This window comes from Oncorhynchus tshawytscha, unplaced genomic scaffold (genome assembly GCF_018296145.1).
Source record: "Oncorhynchus tshawytscha isolate Ot180627B unplaced genomic scaffold, Otsh_v2.0 Un_contig_3158_pilon_pilon, whole genome shotgun sequence".
Taxonomy (NCBI): Eukaryota; Metazoa; Chordata; class Actinopteri; order Salmoniformes; family Salmonidae; genus Oncorhynchus; species Oncorhynchus tshawytscha.
This window is the reverse complement of record NW_024609755.1, coordinates 292,501-307,657: the sequence shown is the minus strand read 5'-3', so window position 1 is coordinate 307,657 and position 15,157 is coordinate 292,501. Positions and strand designations below refer to the sequence as shown.

At 46.4% G+C, this 15,157-nt stretch overlaps 1 protein-coding gene across 1 annotated transcript in view; it reads right to left on the bottom strand.

Annotated features, from left to right (window-relative positions):
• Nucleotides 1-5,809: 5,809 nt before the first annotated feature.
• The window catches only part of tnfaip8l3 (tumor necrosis factor, alpha-induced protein 8-like 3), a 56,126-nt gene continuing 46,778 nt past the window's right edge, over nt 5,810-15,157 (bottom strand). Inside the window, exon 2 of the mRNA XM_042317619.1 lies at nt 5,810-6,836. Within this exon, the coding sequence (XP_042173553.1) occupies nt 6,274-6,836 (563 nt within the window). The 3' untranslated portion in view covers nt 5,810-6,273. The remainder of the gene's footprint in view (nt 6,837-15,157) is intronic.

The following is a 15,157-nucleotide window of genomic DNA, read 5'->3' as shown; positions in this document are numbered from 1 at the left end:
TTTTCCATGTGTTTGATACCATTCCATTCACTCCATTGCAGTCATTATTATAAGCAGACCTTCCCTCTGCAGCCTCCGGTGTTGTAGGAGAGTGGATGTGCGTGCGTTTAGTCAGTATAAATGTAACTGCAGATTATGTGTGTGTGTGAGCAAATGATGGAGTGAGTGTTTGTATGTGTGTTGGAGTATCAGTGTGTGTAGAGTGTTGGGCCCTGTGAGTGTGCATAAAGACAGCGCAAAAATACAAATAAAATACAAAGATCAATTCAGTCTGTGTAGTCATTTTGTTAGCTATTTAGTTATCTATTTAGCAGTCTTATGACATGGGGGTAGAAGCTGTTCAGGAGCCTGTTCGTGTCAGACTTGGCACCTTTAATGACTTTCTGGGCCATCCTTTCACACCGCCTGATATAGAGGTCCTGATATATGGCAGGGAGCTCGGCCCCAGTGATGTATTGGGCTGTCCACACCACCCTCTGTAGCGCCATGTGATCGAGTGCGGTGCTATTGCCATACCAAGCTGTGATGCAGCCAGTCAAGATGCTCTCAATGGTACAGCTGTCAAACTTTTTGAGGATTAGAGGGTCCATGCCAAACCTTTTCAACCTCCTGAGGGGACAATTTTAAGTTCTTAGTGATTTGGACACTGAGGAACTTGAAGCTCTTGACCCGCTCCACTGCAGCCCAGTTGATGTGGATGGGGGCGTGCTAGCCCGCTGTTTCCTGTAGTCCACTATCAGCTCTTTGGTCTTACTGATGTTGAGGGAGAGGTTGTTGTTCCGGCCCCACACTGCCAAGTGACTGACCTCCTCCCTATATGCTGTCTGATCGTCGCCGGTGATCAGGCCTACCACCATCGTGTCGTCAGCAAACTTGATGATGGTGTTGCAGTTGTGCGTGTACAGTGAGTACAGGAGGGGACTAAGCACACACTCCTGAGGGGCACCCTTGTTGGGGATCAGCGTGGATATGTTGTTGCCTACCCTCACCACCTGGGGTCGGCCCATCAGGAAGTCCAGGATCCAGTTGCAGAGGGAGGTGTTCAGACCCAGAGTCCTGATGAGCTTACTGATGAGCTTTGAGGGGACAATGGTGTTGTAGTCAATGAACAACATTCTCACACAAGTATTCCTCTTATCTAGGTGGGTGAGGGCAGTGTGGAGTGCAATTTAGATTACGTTGTCTGTTGATCTGTTGGGGCGGTATGCAAATTGGAGTGGGTCTAGGGTGTCTGGGATGATGAAATTGATGTGTGTCATAACCAGCCTCTCAAATCACTTGATGATACATAAATCATATTAAAGAGAACTTATTAACTTGAATCAGCCTCATCATTGGGGGTGTGTGTGGGAGGGGGGTGTGGTAAGATACTGAGTGTCACTTCCTCATAATCTGTATCATCGCGCATCGGATGTCCTAATATAATAATAGATGCCAGCAGACTCTAATAGCAGACTCCTTTATCTAAAGCCACTTACAGCCATTTTACATATGGGTGGTCCTGGTAATAAAACCCATTACCCTGGTGTTTACAAGCACCATGCTACCTATTGGCCCCAAACTATATGCTCTGTAGAAAGGCTTGAATAAGTATCAGCAACAAGGTAAAAGAACACTTAAACACAGCAGCTATACAGCAATACAGATAGTACAAATGGCACCCTATTCCCTACACAGTGCACTATTAGCCCTGGTCCAAAGTACTGTAGTACTCTATATAGGCAATAGGGTGCAATTTGGAACAAAGACCAAGTATCCGTAGAGCCAGTTATGATGTTCCTCTTTCCTGCCACTAGAGGTCACAGGTCTCCTCTGATATTGGGCTCTTGTCAGAGATAGTGTACTTCTGTACATAGGGAATAGGGTGACATTTGGGACGATCAGAGCATGGGCTCCTCATAAGGTCACTGACACAGAGGCCAGTCTGGAAAGACTGGATGTGTTTCATCCATGCTTCATTACTTGGTATTTATAACCCACACCACCTGTGTGCTGTGTGTGTGTTTATGCATGTCTCTGTGTGTGTGAGAGTGTGCGAGTGTACATATGTGTGTGCCTGCTAGTGTGTGCTTGAGCAAGAGGGCGTGCGTGGATGTGCATGTGTCACCAGGCCATTTCCTGAGGTCCAATTCAAACCTCTGTCTCCTCAGTCTCATTGTCCTGCGTCCCTATTCTAACCTCTGTCTCCTCAGTCTCATTGTCCTGCGTCCCTATTCTATCCTCTGTCTCCTCAGTCTCATTGTCCTGCGGCCCTATTCTAAACTCTGTCTCCTCAGTCTCATTGTCCTGCGTCCCTATTCTATCCTCTGTCTCCTCAGTCTCATTGTCCTGCGTCCCTATTCTAACCTCTGTCTCCTCAGTCTCATTGTCCTGCGGCCCTATTCTATCCTCAGTCTCCTCAGTCTCATTGTCCTGCGGCCCTATTCTAAACTCTGTCTCCTCAGTCTCATTGTCCTGCGTCCCTATTCTATCCTCTGTCTCCTCAGTCTCATTGTCATTCGGCCCTATTCTATCCTCAGTCTCATTGTCATTCGGCCCTATTCTAAACTCTGTCTCCTCAGTCTCATTGTCCTGCGTCCCTATTCTATCCTCTGTCTCCTCAGTCTCATTGTCATTCGGCCCTATTCTAAACTCTGTCTCCTCAGTCTCATTGTCCTGCGTCCCTATTCTATCCTCTGTCTCCTCAGTCTCATTGTCCTGCGTCCCTATTCTATCCTCAGTCACCTCAGTCTCATTGTCCTGCGTCCCTATTCTATCCTCTGTCTCCTCAGTCTCATTGTCCTGCGTCCCTATTCTAACCTCTGTCTCCTCAGTCTCATTGTCCTGCGGCCCTATTCTATCCTCAGTCTCCTCAGTCTCATTGTCATTCGGCCCTATTCTATCCTCAGTCTCATTGTGCTGCGGCCCTATTCTATCCTCAGTCTCCTCAGTCTCATTGTCCTGAGGCCCTATTCTCTTCTCAGTCTCCTCAGTCTCATTGTCTTGAGGCCCTATTCTAACCTCAGTCTCCTCAGTCTCATTGTCATTCGGCCCTATTCTATCCTCAGTCTCCTCAGTCTCATTGTCCTGCGGCTCTATTCTATCCTCAGTCTCCTCAGTCTCATTGTCCTGCGGCCCTATTCTAAGCTCAGTCTCCTCAGTCTCATTGTCCTGCGGCTCTATTCTAAGCTCAGTCTCCTCAGTCTAATAGTCCTGAAGTCCTATTCTATCCTCAGTCTCATTGTCTCACAGTTCAAGCCTCTCAATCATTCATGTAATGTAGGATGCCTGAATCAGCTGGAGACTTTGAGGAGGGGAGGAGAGGAGGTGGTGAGGGGAGTGGAGGGGAGGGTAGGGAAGGAGAGATAGGAGGGGAAAAGAGGAGTGAAGAGAGGAGAGGAGGGTATGGGAGTGGAGGGGAGGGTAGGGAAGGAGAGATAGGAGGGGAAAAGAGGAGTGAAGAGAGGAGGAGGAGGTGAAGGGAGTGGAGGGGAGGGTAGGGAAGGAGAGATGTGAGGGGAAAAGAGGAGTGAAGAGAGGAGGAGGTGAGGGGAGGGTAGGGGAGGGTAGGGAAGGAGAGATAGGAGGGGAAAAGAGGAGTGAAGAGAGGAGGAGGAGGCGGGGAGGGGAGAAGGGGGATAAAAGGATGGGAGAAGATGGGAAAGGAGAGGATGGGTGGAGGGGAGCAGGATGAGAGGTCATAAAATGTAACTGAACAAAGCATCAAACTTCAAGCACTGATTTATAAGGACTCTTTATTAAAAGATGAACTTGTTACACCCTGGCAGAGAGGATACAGACACAGACACATGATGCGCACGCGAGCACACACACTCACACACACACACACACACACACACACATACTGTACGTCTTACTATACTTGTGAGGACTTTTTGGGGACCAACAATTGATTCATAATCACATTTTCCTTAACGCTAAACCTAATCCTTACCTTAACCCTAACCTTAACCCTAACCCTAACTTCTAACCATAACCCTAAACCTAACCTCTAACCTCCAACCCTAACCCTAATTCTAACACTAATCCTTAACCTAATCCCTAGCCTTAAAAGCATTTTTGCAAGTGAGGACCGGCAAAATTTCCTAACTTCCCGGAATTTTAGTTGGTTTACTATTTATGTATTCTCAAGTATAGTAAAATGTGTACATACACACAGACACACATACACACACACAAAACACTGCTCTATAGGGAAAATGCAGGGAACATCATAGGGACAGAGTTATCATTAAAGCCTTAACAGTCAGAGCTGCAAGATGAATTTAGGCCTGGCCTAAATCCGTGGTGTGCTACAACCAACAATGCAGGCCTGGCCTCAATCCGTGGCGTGCTACAACCAACAATGCAGCTTTTAAAGGCATTTGCCCCGACATTCCCAGAGATCGTATTCATGGTAAACATCTTGTGGGCCTCCTTCTTTCAAAGATCGTTATAGTGCGTGGAAGATTGAATCCCAGCCTTAGTATTTGGCAGGAAATGGTAACGGTTGGCTAACGATGTATACAGTATACAGTACTATATGGTCAGAAGGTTTTCCTGGTAATGAAGGTCACGTGGTCAGGAAAAACTCCTGGTCCTGATATAAGACATCATGACGCCCACACACAGTAATGATGACAAAAGGAGAGAGAACAAACAGTGTATTTACAAAACATCATCATTCTTTTTGGCCTTGATTCAGAGCAGTAAAGCTATAAGTACGAACACTACAGAATACAGTATGTATAATGTTGCCATCACGTAATCAACACAGATTCTGGATTTCTTGAATGCCAAAGAGGGAAACAAGTCTTCTGATTCACAGGTCTCTCGTGGGTCTTGTTGTTTTATGTGGGCTACGTTGCTATGTGAACGACCAGGCGCAGTCATAGCCTATCAGACGCTAAGCTGGTGATCCACCCCCCATTTCACACTCTCCTGATGTGACTTCCTCGACGCTATTAGGATATAATATCTGTCACTTAGCAGATGCTTTTATGCAAAGCCACTAACCGAACAATGTCCGTGAGTGAATATGTCTTTAATATGTGTGTATGATCCTTGTGGGAAGTGAACCAATTACCTTGGATTTGCTAGCGCCACACTCTTACCAACTTTGGGGATGGTGAGGGAGAGGGAGAGGGAGAGGGAGCGGGAGAAGGAGAGGGTGAGGGAGAAGGATGTAGAGAAAACATCTCACAGAACAGAGTTGTGACACCAGTTAAATATTTTAGAATTATACATACAGTTCATCAATGTCATGGAAACTCCATAGAAATAAGGAGTGAAACAAGGAGAGGAAAGTAGAGGAGCAGGAGAATAAGGAGAGAAACAAGGAGAGGAAAGAAGAGGAGCAGGAGAATAAGGGGAGAAACAAGGAGAGGAAGATTAAAGCACATCCCTGTCCAGGAAGCTCAGTAGAATAAAAGAGAGATCTGGGCAGGAGAGAAAAGAGAGGAGGATGTGGGAGAGGAGGAGAGAAAAGAGAGGAGGAAGTTGGAGAGGAGGAGAGAAAAGAGAGGAGGAAGTTGGAGAGGAGGAGAGAAAAGAGAGGAGGAAGTTGGAGAGAAAAGAGAGGAGGAAGTTGGAGAGGAGGAGAGAAAAGAGAGGAGGAAGTGGGAGAGGAGGAGAGAAAAGAGAGGAGGAAGTTGGAGAGGAGGAGAGAAAAGAAAGGAGGAAGTGGGAGAGGAGGAGAGAAAAGAGAGGAGGAAGTGGGAGAGGAGGAGAGAAAAGAGAGGAGGAAGTTGGAGAGGAGGAGAGAAAAGAGAGGAGGAAGTGGGAGAGGAGGAGAGAAAGGAGAGGAGGAAGTGGGAGAGGAGGAAAGAAAGGAGAGGAGGAAGTGGGAGAGGAGGAGAGAAAAGAGAGGAGGAAGTGGAAGAGGAGGAGAGAAAAGAGAGGAGGAAGTGGGAGAACAGGAGGAAAAAGAAGGTTAAAGATAGAACAGAACAGATCAGGGTTTTTAAAAAGAGAAGGAATGACAGGAGGGAAAGCAGATCCGTGGAGAGACCGGAGGAAGAGGAGGAGTGTGTCCCAATAATCTCTCCTTCTTCCTGAAGTGTGCACTCATCTGCTACTCCCCACAAATGTAAAAATATTGGATTAGTGTAGGCATGGGCTACAAGGAGGTTCCATATACCAATAATTTCCTTTCAAATCCATGAAGGTAGGTGAACAAGTGCACACTTCAGGAGAAAGGGGGGATTATTGAGCCGCAACCATGGAGATTGAGTAATAGGAAGGGAGGAGCAGGTTCAAATGTCAGGTGAGAGGTGAGAGATCAGGGGTCAGAGGTTAAAGCGTTCCCTCGTCCAGCAGTTTGTTGATCCCGTTGCAGATCTTCCTCAGGTACAGTCTGTAATCCTCTCCGTCTCCGTACAGCTCGGCCAGGAACTCCCCGTGGGCAAAGTGGTTGAACACGTGGTCGATGCGAGTGTGCGACCGCAGGGTCAGGTGCTGCTCCACCAGCGCATGCAGAAGATCCCGGCATTCCAGCAGCAACTCTGACAGAATGCGGTGGTCGAACGTGTAGTCCACCTCGTAGAAGCTGACCGCCGTCATGGCTGCCTGGTTCATCTTTTTCTTGAAGCGCTCGACCGTGTCCAGTTCGTCTGGGCTGAACTGGTGGTTGCGGTACAGGATACCGATCTTCAGCGCGATCTTGATGACGTCTTTGACGATCTTGTGGGCCTCCTTCTTACTCTTGGTGAACTCCCGGCTGACCTTGTACAGCTCGTCCAGGATCTCACTGCTGACGTCGTCCGTCAGGAGGTTGGCCACCGCCACGGTCGCCATCTTGGATAGGATTTTCTTCTGTGCCTGGAGGGCCAGGGAGCGAGAGTTGAAACACTCCTGGCCTGGAGGGGGGAGATAGGGTGGAGAAGGAGGGGAGAGAGAGAGATGGGGAGGAGAGGATGGTGGGGGAGAGAGGGGGAAGAGGGAGGTAGGGGGAGTAACGGGAGAGAGATAGAGAGAGGTGTAGATGAAGGAGAGAGAGAGATGGGGAGGATAGGATGGTGGGGGAGAGAGGGGGGGAGTTAGGGGGAGAGAGTTGGGGAGAGGGGGATGGAGGAAGGGGTGGGGAGGTGGGGAGATGGGGAGGAGAGGACAGATAAGGAGAGAGGGGAGAAGAGGGTGATAGGGGAGTAACGGGAGAGAGATAGAGAGAGGTGTAGATGAAGGAGAGGAGATGGGGAGGAGAGGATGGTGGGGGAGAGAGGGGGAAGAGGGAGGTAGGGGGAGTAACGGGAGAGAGATAGAGAGGTGTAGATGAAGGAGAGAGAGAGATGGGGAGGAGAGGGTGATGGGGAGAGAGGGGGGAAGAGGGAGGTAGGGGAGTAACGGGAGAGAGATAGAGAGAGGTGTAGATGAAGGAGAGAGAGAGATGGGGAGGAGAGGGTGATGGGGGAGAGAGGGGAAGAGGGAGGTAGGGGAGTAACGGGAGAGAGATAGAGAGAGGTGTAGATGAAGGAGAGAGAGAGATGGGGAGGAGAGGGTGATGGGGAGATAGGGGGAAGAGGGAGGTAGGGGGAGTAACGGGAGAGAGATAGAGAGAGGTGTAGATGAAGGAGAGAGAGAGATGGGGAGGAGAGGGTGTTGGGGGAGAGAGGGGAAGAGGGAGGTAGGGGGAGTAACGGGAGAGAGATAGAGAGAAGGAGTAGATGAAGGAGAGAGAGATGGGGAGGAGAGGGTGATGGGGGAGAGAGGGGGAAGAGGGAGGTAGGGGGAGTAACGGGAGAGAGATAGAGAGAGGTGTAGATGAAGGAGAGAGAGAGATGGGGAGGAGAGGGTGATGGGGGAGAGAGGGGGAAGAGGGAGGTAGGGGGAAACGGGAGAGAGATAGAGAGAGGTGTAGATGAAGGAGAGAGAGAGATGGGGAGGAGAGGGTGATGGGGGAGAGAGGGGGAAGAGGGAGGTAGGGGGAGTAACGGGAGAGAGATAGAGAGAGGTGTAGATGAAGGAGAGAGATGGATGGGGAGGAGAGGGTGATGGGGGAGAGAGGGGGAAGAGGGAGGTAGGGGGAGTAACGGGAGAGAGATAGAGAGAGGTGTAGATGAAGGAGAGAGAGAGATGGGGAGGAGAGGGTGTTGGGGGAGAGAGGGGGAAGAGGGAGGTAGGGGGAGTAACGGGAGAGAGATAGAGAGAGGTGTAGATGAAGGAGAGAGAGAGATGGGGAGGAGAGGGTGATGGGGGAGAGAGGGGGAAGAGGGAGGTAGGGGGAGTAACGGGAGAGAGATAGAGAGAGGTGTAGATGAAGGAGAGAGAGAGATGGGGAGGAGAGGGTGTTGGGGGAGAGAGGGGGAAGAGGGAGGTAGGGGGAGTAACGGGAGAGAGATAGAGAGAGGTGTAGATGAAGGAAATAGAGAGTTAGTGTTTAGCTCCATAGCCCACCAGTCAAACACACATTCCTCTCTGTCTCTCTGTTTAAAGCTCTTGTCAAAGAGAAGGACGAATCAGGACCAAACACACAGAGAAGATATGCTTTATACTAACCCTCCTTTTAAAGTCATACCGTAGTCAGGCACTTCTTACAGTGAACACATACTGTAAACTCAGAGTACAGGAGTCAAACTCATAACACTTTGTCACATAGGTCTACAGTTGTACTGTGCTTGTCAGACCAGCAGCAATTATATCAGTAGCATTAAAGGGGAAGTCTAAAGAGGATCAGTTCCTGGATCAGTTCCTGGATCAGTTCCTGGATCAGTAAAGGTTAAATGATGTCACGACAGTAAATTATCTGGAAAATCAAACTGTCTGAAACTTGCAGTGAAATGGCCGACACACACATTCTCACACACATACGCAGTACAATAGTCTGGATAGCTTTGCGTCATTTACCTCTTACATTCTCTAACGTTAAAAAAACAACTTCTCTGGCTACTTTCTCTTTTGTCAAACAACACTTATTTTAGATAATCATTCCACTCCTTCATACTACAGTCGTGGCCAAAAGTTTTGAGAATGACACAAATATTAATTTCCACAAAGTTTGCTGCTTCAGTGTCTTTAGATATTTTTGTCAGATGTTACTATGGAATACTGAAGTATAATTACAAGCATTTCATAAGTGTCAAAGGCTTTTATTGACAATTACATGAAGTTGATACAAAGAGTCAATATTTGCAGTGTTGACCCTTCTTTTTCAAGACCTCTGCAATCCGCCCTGGCATGCTGTCAATTAACTTCTGGGCCACATCCTGACTGTTGGCAGCCCATTCTTGCATAATCAATGCTTGGAGTTTGTCAGAATTTGTGGGTTTTTGTCTGTCCACCCGCCTCTTGAGGATTGACCACAAGTTCTCAATGGGATTAAGGTCTGGGCAGTTTCCTGGCCATGGACCCAAAATATCGATGTTTTGTTCCCCGAGCCACTTAGTTATCACTTTTGCCTTACGGCAAGGTGCTCCATCTTGCTGGAAAAGGCATTGTTCATCACCAAACTGTTCCTGGATGGTTGGGAGAAGTTGCTCTCCGAGTGTTGGTACCATTCTTTATTCATGGCTGTGTTCTTAGGCAAAATTGTGAGTGAGCCCACTCCCTAGGCTGAGAAGCAACCCCACACATGAATGGTCTCAGGATGCTTTACTGTTGGCATGACACAGGACTGATGGTAGCGCTCACCTTGTCTTCTCCGGACAAGCTTTATACCGGATGCCCCAATCAATCGGAAAGAGGATTCATCAGAGAAAATGACCCCAGTCCTCAGCAGTCCAATCCCTGTACCTTCTGCAGAATATCAGTCTGTCCCTGTTGTTTTTCCTGGAGAGAAAATGACTTTACCCCAGTCCTCAGCAGTCCAATCCCTGTACCTTCTGCAGAATATCAGTCTGTCCCTGATGTTTTTCCTGGAGAGAAGTGGCTTCTTTGCCGCCCTTCTTGACACCAGGCCATCCTCCAAAAGTCTTCACCTCACTGTGCGTGCAGATGCACTCACACTTCCCTGCTGCCATCCCTGCGCACGCTCTGTACTGGTGGTGCCCCGATCCTGCAGCTGAATCAACTTTAGGAGACAGTCCTGGCGCTTGCTGGACTTTCTTGGGAGCCCTGAAGCCTTCTTCACAACAGTTGAACCACTCTCGTTGAAGTTCTTGATGATCTGATAAATGGTTTATTTAGGTGCAATCTTACTGGCAGCAATATCCTTGCCTTTGAAGCCGTTTATGTGCAAAGCAATGATGACGGCACGTGTTTCCTTGCAAGTAACCATGGTTGACAGAGTAGGAACAATGATTCCAAGCACCACCGTCCTTTTGAAGCTTCCGGTCTGTTATTTGAACTCAATCAGCATGACAGAGTGATCTCCATCCTTGTCCTCGTCAACACACACCTGTGTTAACAAGAGAATCACTGACATGATGTCAGCCGTTCCTTTTATGGCAGGGCTGAAATGCAGTGGAAATGTTCAGTTAATTTGCATGGCAAAGAGGGACTTTGCAATTAATTGCAATTCATCTGATCACTCGTCACAACATTCTAGAGTATATGTAAATTGCCATCATACAAACTGAGGCTGCAGACTTTGTGAAAATTGACTGTACAGTAAAATTACAGTGGTCTGACTGACTGGTAGATGGAGGGGGAAAGTGACTGACTGGTAGACTGAGGGGGATAATGACTGACTGGTAGACTGAGGGGGATAATGACTGACTGGAGAGACTGAGGGGGATAATGACCGAATGGTAGACTGAGGGGGATAATGACTGACAGGTAGACTGAGGGGGATAATGACTGACTGGTAGACTGAGAAGGATAATGACTGACAGGTAGACTGTGGGAGATAATGACTGACTGGTAGACCAAGGAGGATAATGACTGACTTGTAGACTGAGGGGGATAATGACGGACTTGTAGACTGAGGGGGATAATGACTGACTGGTAGATTGAGGGGGATAATGACTGACTGGTAGACTGACAGGGATAATGACTGACTGTTAGACTGAAGGGGATAATGACAGACTGGTAGATTGAGGGGGATAATGACTGACTCATAGACTGACGGGGATAATGACTGACAGGTAGACTGCGGTAGATAATGACTGACTGGTAAACCGATGAGGATAATGACTGACTGGTAGACTGAGGGGGATAATGGCTGACAGGCAGACTGAGGGGGATAATGACTGACTGGTAGACCGAGAAGGATCATGACTGACAGGTAGACTGTGGGAGATAATGACTGACTGGTAGACCGAGGAGGATAATGACTGACTGGTAGACTGAGGGGGATAATGACTGACAGGTAGAGTGAGGGGGATAATGACTGACTGGTAGACTGAGGGGGATAATGACTGACTGGTAGACTGAGGGGGATAATGACTGACTGGTAGATAAGGGGATAATGACTGACTGGTAGACTGAGGGGATAATGACTGACTGGTAGACTGAGGGGGATAATGACTGACAGGTAGAGTGAGGGGGATAATGACTGACTGGTAGACTGAGGGGGATAATGACTGACTGGTAGACGGACAGGGATAATGACTGATAGGTAGACTGTGGGAGATAATGACTGACTGGTAGACCGATGAGGATAATGACTGACTGGTAGACTGAGGGGGATAATGACTGACAGGTAGACTGATGGGGATAATGACTGGTAGACTGAAGGGGATAATGACTGACTGGTAGACTGAGGGGGATAATGACTGACTCATAGACTGGCGGGGATAATGACTGACAGGTAGACTGTAAAAAAATACTTGAAAGTACTACTTAAGTAATTTTGGGTATTTGTACTTTACTTTAGTATTTATATTTTTGAGAACTTTTACTTTTACTTCACTACATTCCTAAAGAAAATATTGTACTTTTTACTCCATACATTTTCCCTGACAACCCAAATGACTCGTTATATTTTGAATGCTTAGCAAGACAGGAAAATTGTGAAATTCACACACTTATCAAGAGAACACGTCTGGCGGACTCACTAAAAACACTAAAAACAAAGGCATCTTTTGTAAATAATGTCTGAGTGTTGGAGTGTGCCCCTGGCTATCCATACATTTTAAAAACAAGAAAATGGTACAGTCTGATTTGCTTAATATAAGGAATTTGAAATGGTTTGTACTTTTACTTTTGGTACTTAAATATATTTTAGCAATTACATTTACTTTTGAAACCTAAGTACATTTTAAACCAAATACTTTTAGACTTTTACTCAAGAAGTATTTTACTGGATGACTTTCCCTTTTACTTGAGTAACTTTCTATTAAGGTATCTTTACTTTTACTCAAGTATGACAATTCTGTACTTTTTCCACCACTGATAAATAGATAGATAGATGAATGAATGAAATAATAAATAAATGAATATATAAATACATGAATAAATACATACATAAATAAGTATATAAATGACCAAAAGCAAATCACGTGTGTCACATGTATGAAGAACAGAAGCTATAGGCTTGTAATGTAGAGGAAAACTAGAAACAGACTAGAAACAGACTTCTCCTCAGAGAAATGCCAGCAAGCTAACATATAGCATGTGTATAGCAAGCTAACACTCGCACGCACGCACCAATACACCCACACACATGCATACAAACACACACAAACACACACGCGCATATTCACACACAATCACCGATACACCCACACACACGCATACACACAAACACACACACAAACACAAACACACAAACACACACACGTGAGGCGTGGGCAAAGTACAGCTGTGAATGGGTTTTATTTTCATCCCACCCAGCACCAAATTACACACCACATATCAACCATTATGATTAAAGAGGCTTTTTTTCTTCTTGACTTCTTTCTAGTTTCCCTGAGTAGGAATTCAGCCTGGGGGAGGGGGAGACAGAGAGAGACAGAGAGAGAAAGACAGAGAGACAGGGAGACAGAGAGAGACAGAGAGACAGAGAGAGACAGAGAGAGATAGAGAGACAGAGAGAGACAGGGAGACAGAGAGAGACAGAGAGACAGAAAGAGACAGAGAGAGACAGAGAGAAACAGAGAGAGATAGAGACAGACAGAGTAAGAGAGACAGAGACATGGAGAGAGAGAGGCAGAGAGAGACAGAGAGAGACAGAGAGAGGCGTACAGAGACGTAGAGAGACGTAGAGAGACATAGAGAGGCAGAGAGAGACAGAGAGAGACAGGGAGAGACGTAGAGAGACAGAGAGAGACAGAGAGAGACAGAGAGAGACAGAGAGAGACAGAGAGAGACGTAGAGAGACAGAGAGATAGAGAGAGACCAGAGTCTACGCCTTCACTATGGTGAATCACTAAAACAATACAGAAATACACTACGGAAAAAGAAGGAACAGCACGTCAGAAAAGAAGCACGTCAGAAATCAGCTCAATGTAATTGAAGAATCTATAGACTCTATCCACTTCTGGGAAAATTGGAAAACACTAAACAAACAACAACACTATCCAAAATGGAGATGTATGGGTAAACCACTTCGCCAATCTTTTTGGCTCTATAACAAAGAACAAACAGCAAAAACATATACATAACTATTAAAGACTACCAGAACCCTATGGAATCTCCGATTACCTTGAATGAACTACAGGACAAAATAAAAACCCTCCAACACAAAAAGGCCTGTGGTGTTGATGGTGTCCTCAATGAAATGATCAAATATACAGACAACAAATTCCAATTGACTATACTAAAACTCTTTAACATCATCCTTAGCTCTGGCATCTTCCCCAATATTTGGAACCAAGGACTGATCACCACAATCCACAAAAGTGGAGACAAATTTGACCCCAATAACTACAGAGGGATATGCGACAACAGCAACCTTGGGAAAATCCTCTGCATTATATCATGAACAGCAGAGTCGTACATTTCCTTAGTGAAAACAATGTACTGAGCAAAGGTCAAATTGTCTTTTTACCAAATTACCGTACGACAGACCACGTATTCACCCTGCACACCCTAATTGACAAACAAACAAACCAAAACAAAGGCAAAGTCTTCTCATGCTTTGTTGATTTCAAAAAAGCCTTCGACTCAATTTGGCATGAGGGTCTGCGAAACAAATGGATGGAAAGTGGTGTTGTAGGAAAAACATACGACATTATAAAATCCATGTACACAAACCACAAGTGTGCGGTTAAAATAGGCAAAAAACACACACATTTCATCCCACAGGGACGTGGGGTGAGACAGGGATGCAGCTTAAGCCCCACCCTCTTTAACATATATATCAACGAATTGGCGAGGGCACTAGAAAAGTCTACAGCACCCGGCCTCACCCTACTAGAATCTGAAGTCAAATGTCTACTGTTTTCTGATGATCTGGTGCTTCTGTCACCAACCAAGGAGGCCCTACAGCAGCAGCTAGATATTCTGTACAGATTCTGCCAGACCTGGGCCCTGACAGTAAGCCTCAGTAAGACCAAAATAATGGTGTTCCAAAAAAGTCCAGTCGCCAAGACCACAAATACAAATTCCATCTAGACACCGTTGCCTAGAGCACACAAAAAAAACTATACATACCTTGGTCTAAACATCAGCACCACAGGTAACTTCCACAAAGCTGTGAACGATCTGAGAGACAAGGCAAGAAGGGCATTCTATGCCATCAAAAGAAACATAAAATTCAACATACCGATTAGGATCTGGCTAAAAATACTCAGTTTTGGAACCCATTGCCATTTATGTTTGTGAGGTCTGGGGTCCGATCCTTTGTGTACAACGTAGAACACCAAATAATGCATGCAGAGCAGAATTAGGCCGATACCCACTAATGATCAAAATCCAGAAAAGAGCCATTAAGTTCTACAACCACCTGAAACGAAGCGATTCCCAAACCTTCCATAACAAAGCCATCACCTACAGAGAGATTAACCTGAAGAAGAGTCTCCTAAGCAAGCTGGTCCTGGGGCTCTGTTCACAAACACACACACACCCCACAAAGCCACAGGACAGCAACACAATTAGACCAAACCAAATCATGAGAAAACAAAAAGATAATTACTTGACACATTGGAAAGAATTAACCAACAAATTGAGCAAACTAGAATGCTATTTGGCCCTAAACAAGGAGTACACAGTGGCAGAATACCTGACCACTATGACTAACCCAAACTTAAGGACAGCTTTGACTATGTACAGACTCAGTGAGCATAGCCTTGCTATTGAGAAAGGCCACTGTAGGCAGACCTGGCTCTCAAGAGAAGACAGGCTATGTGCACACTGCCCACAA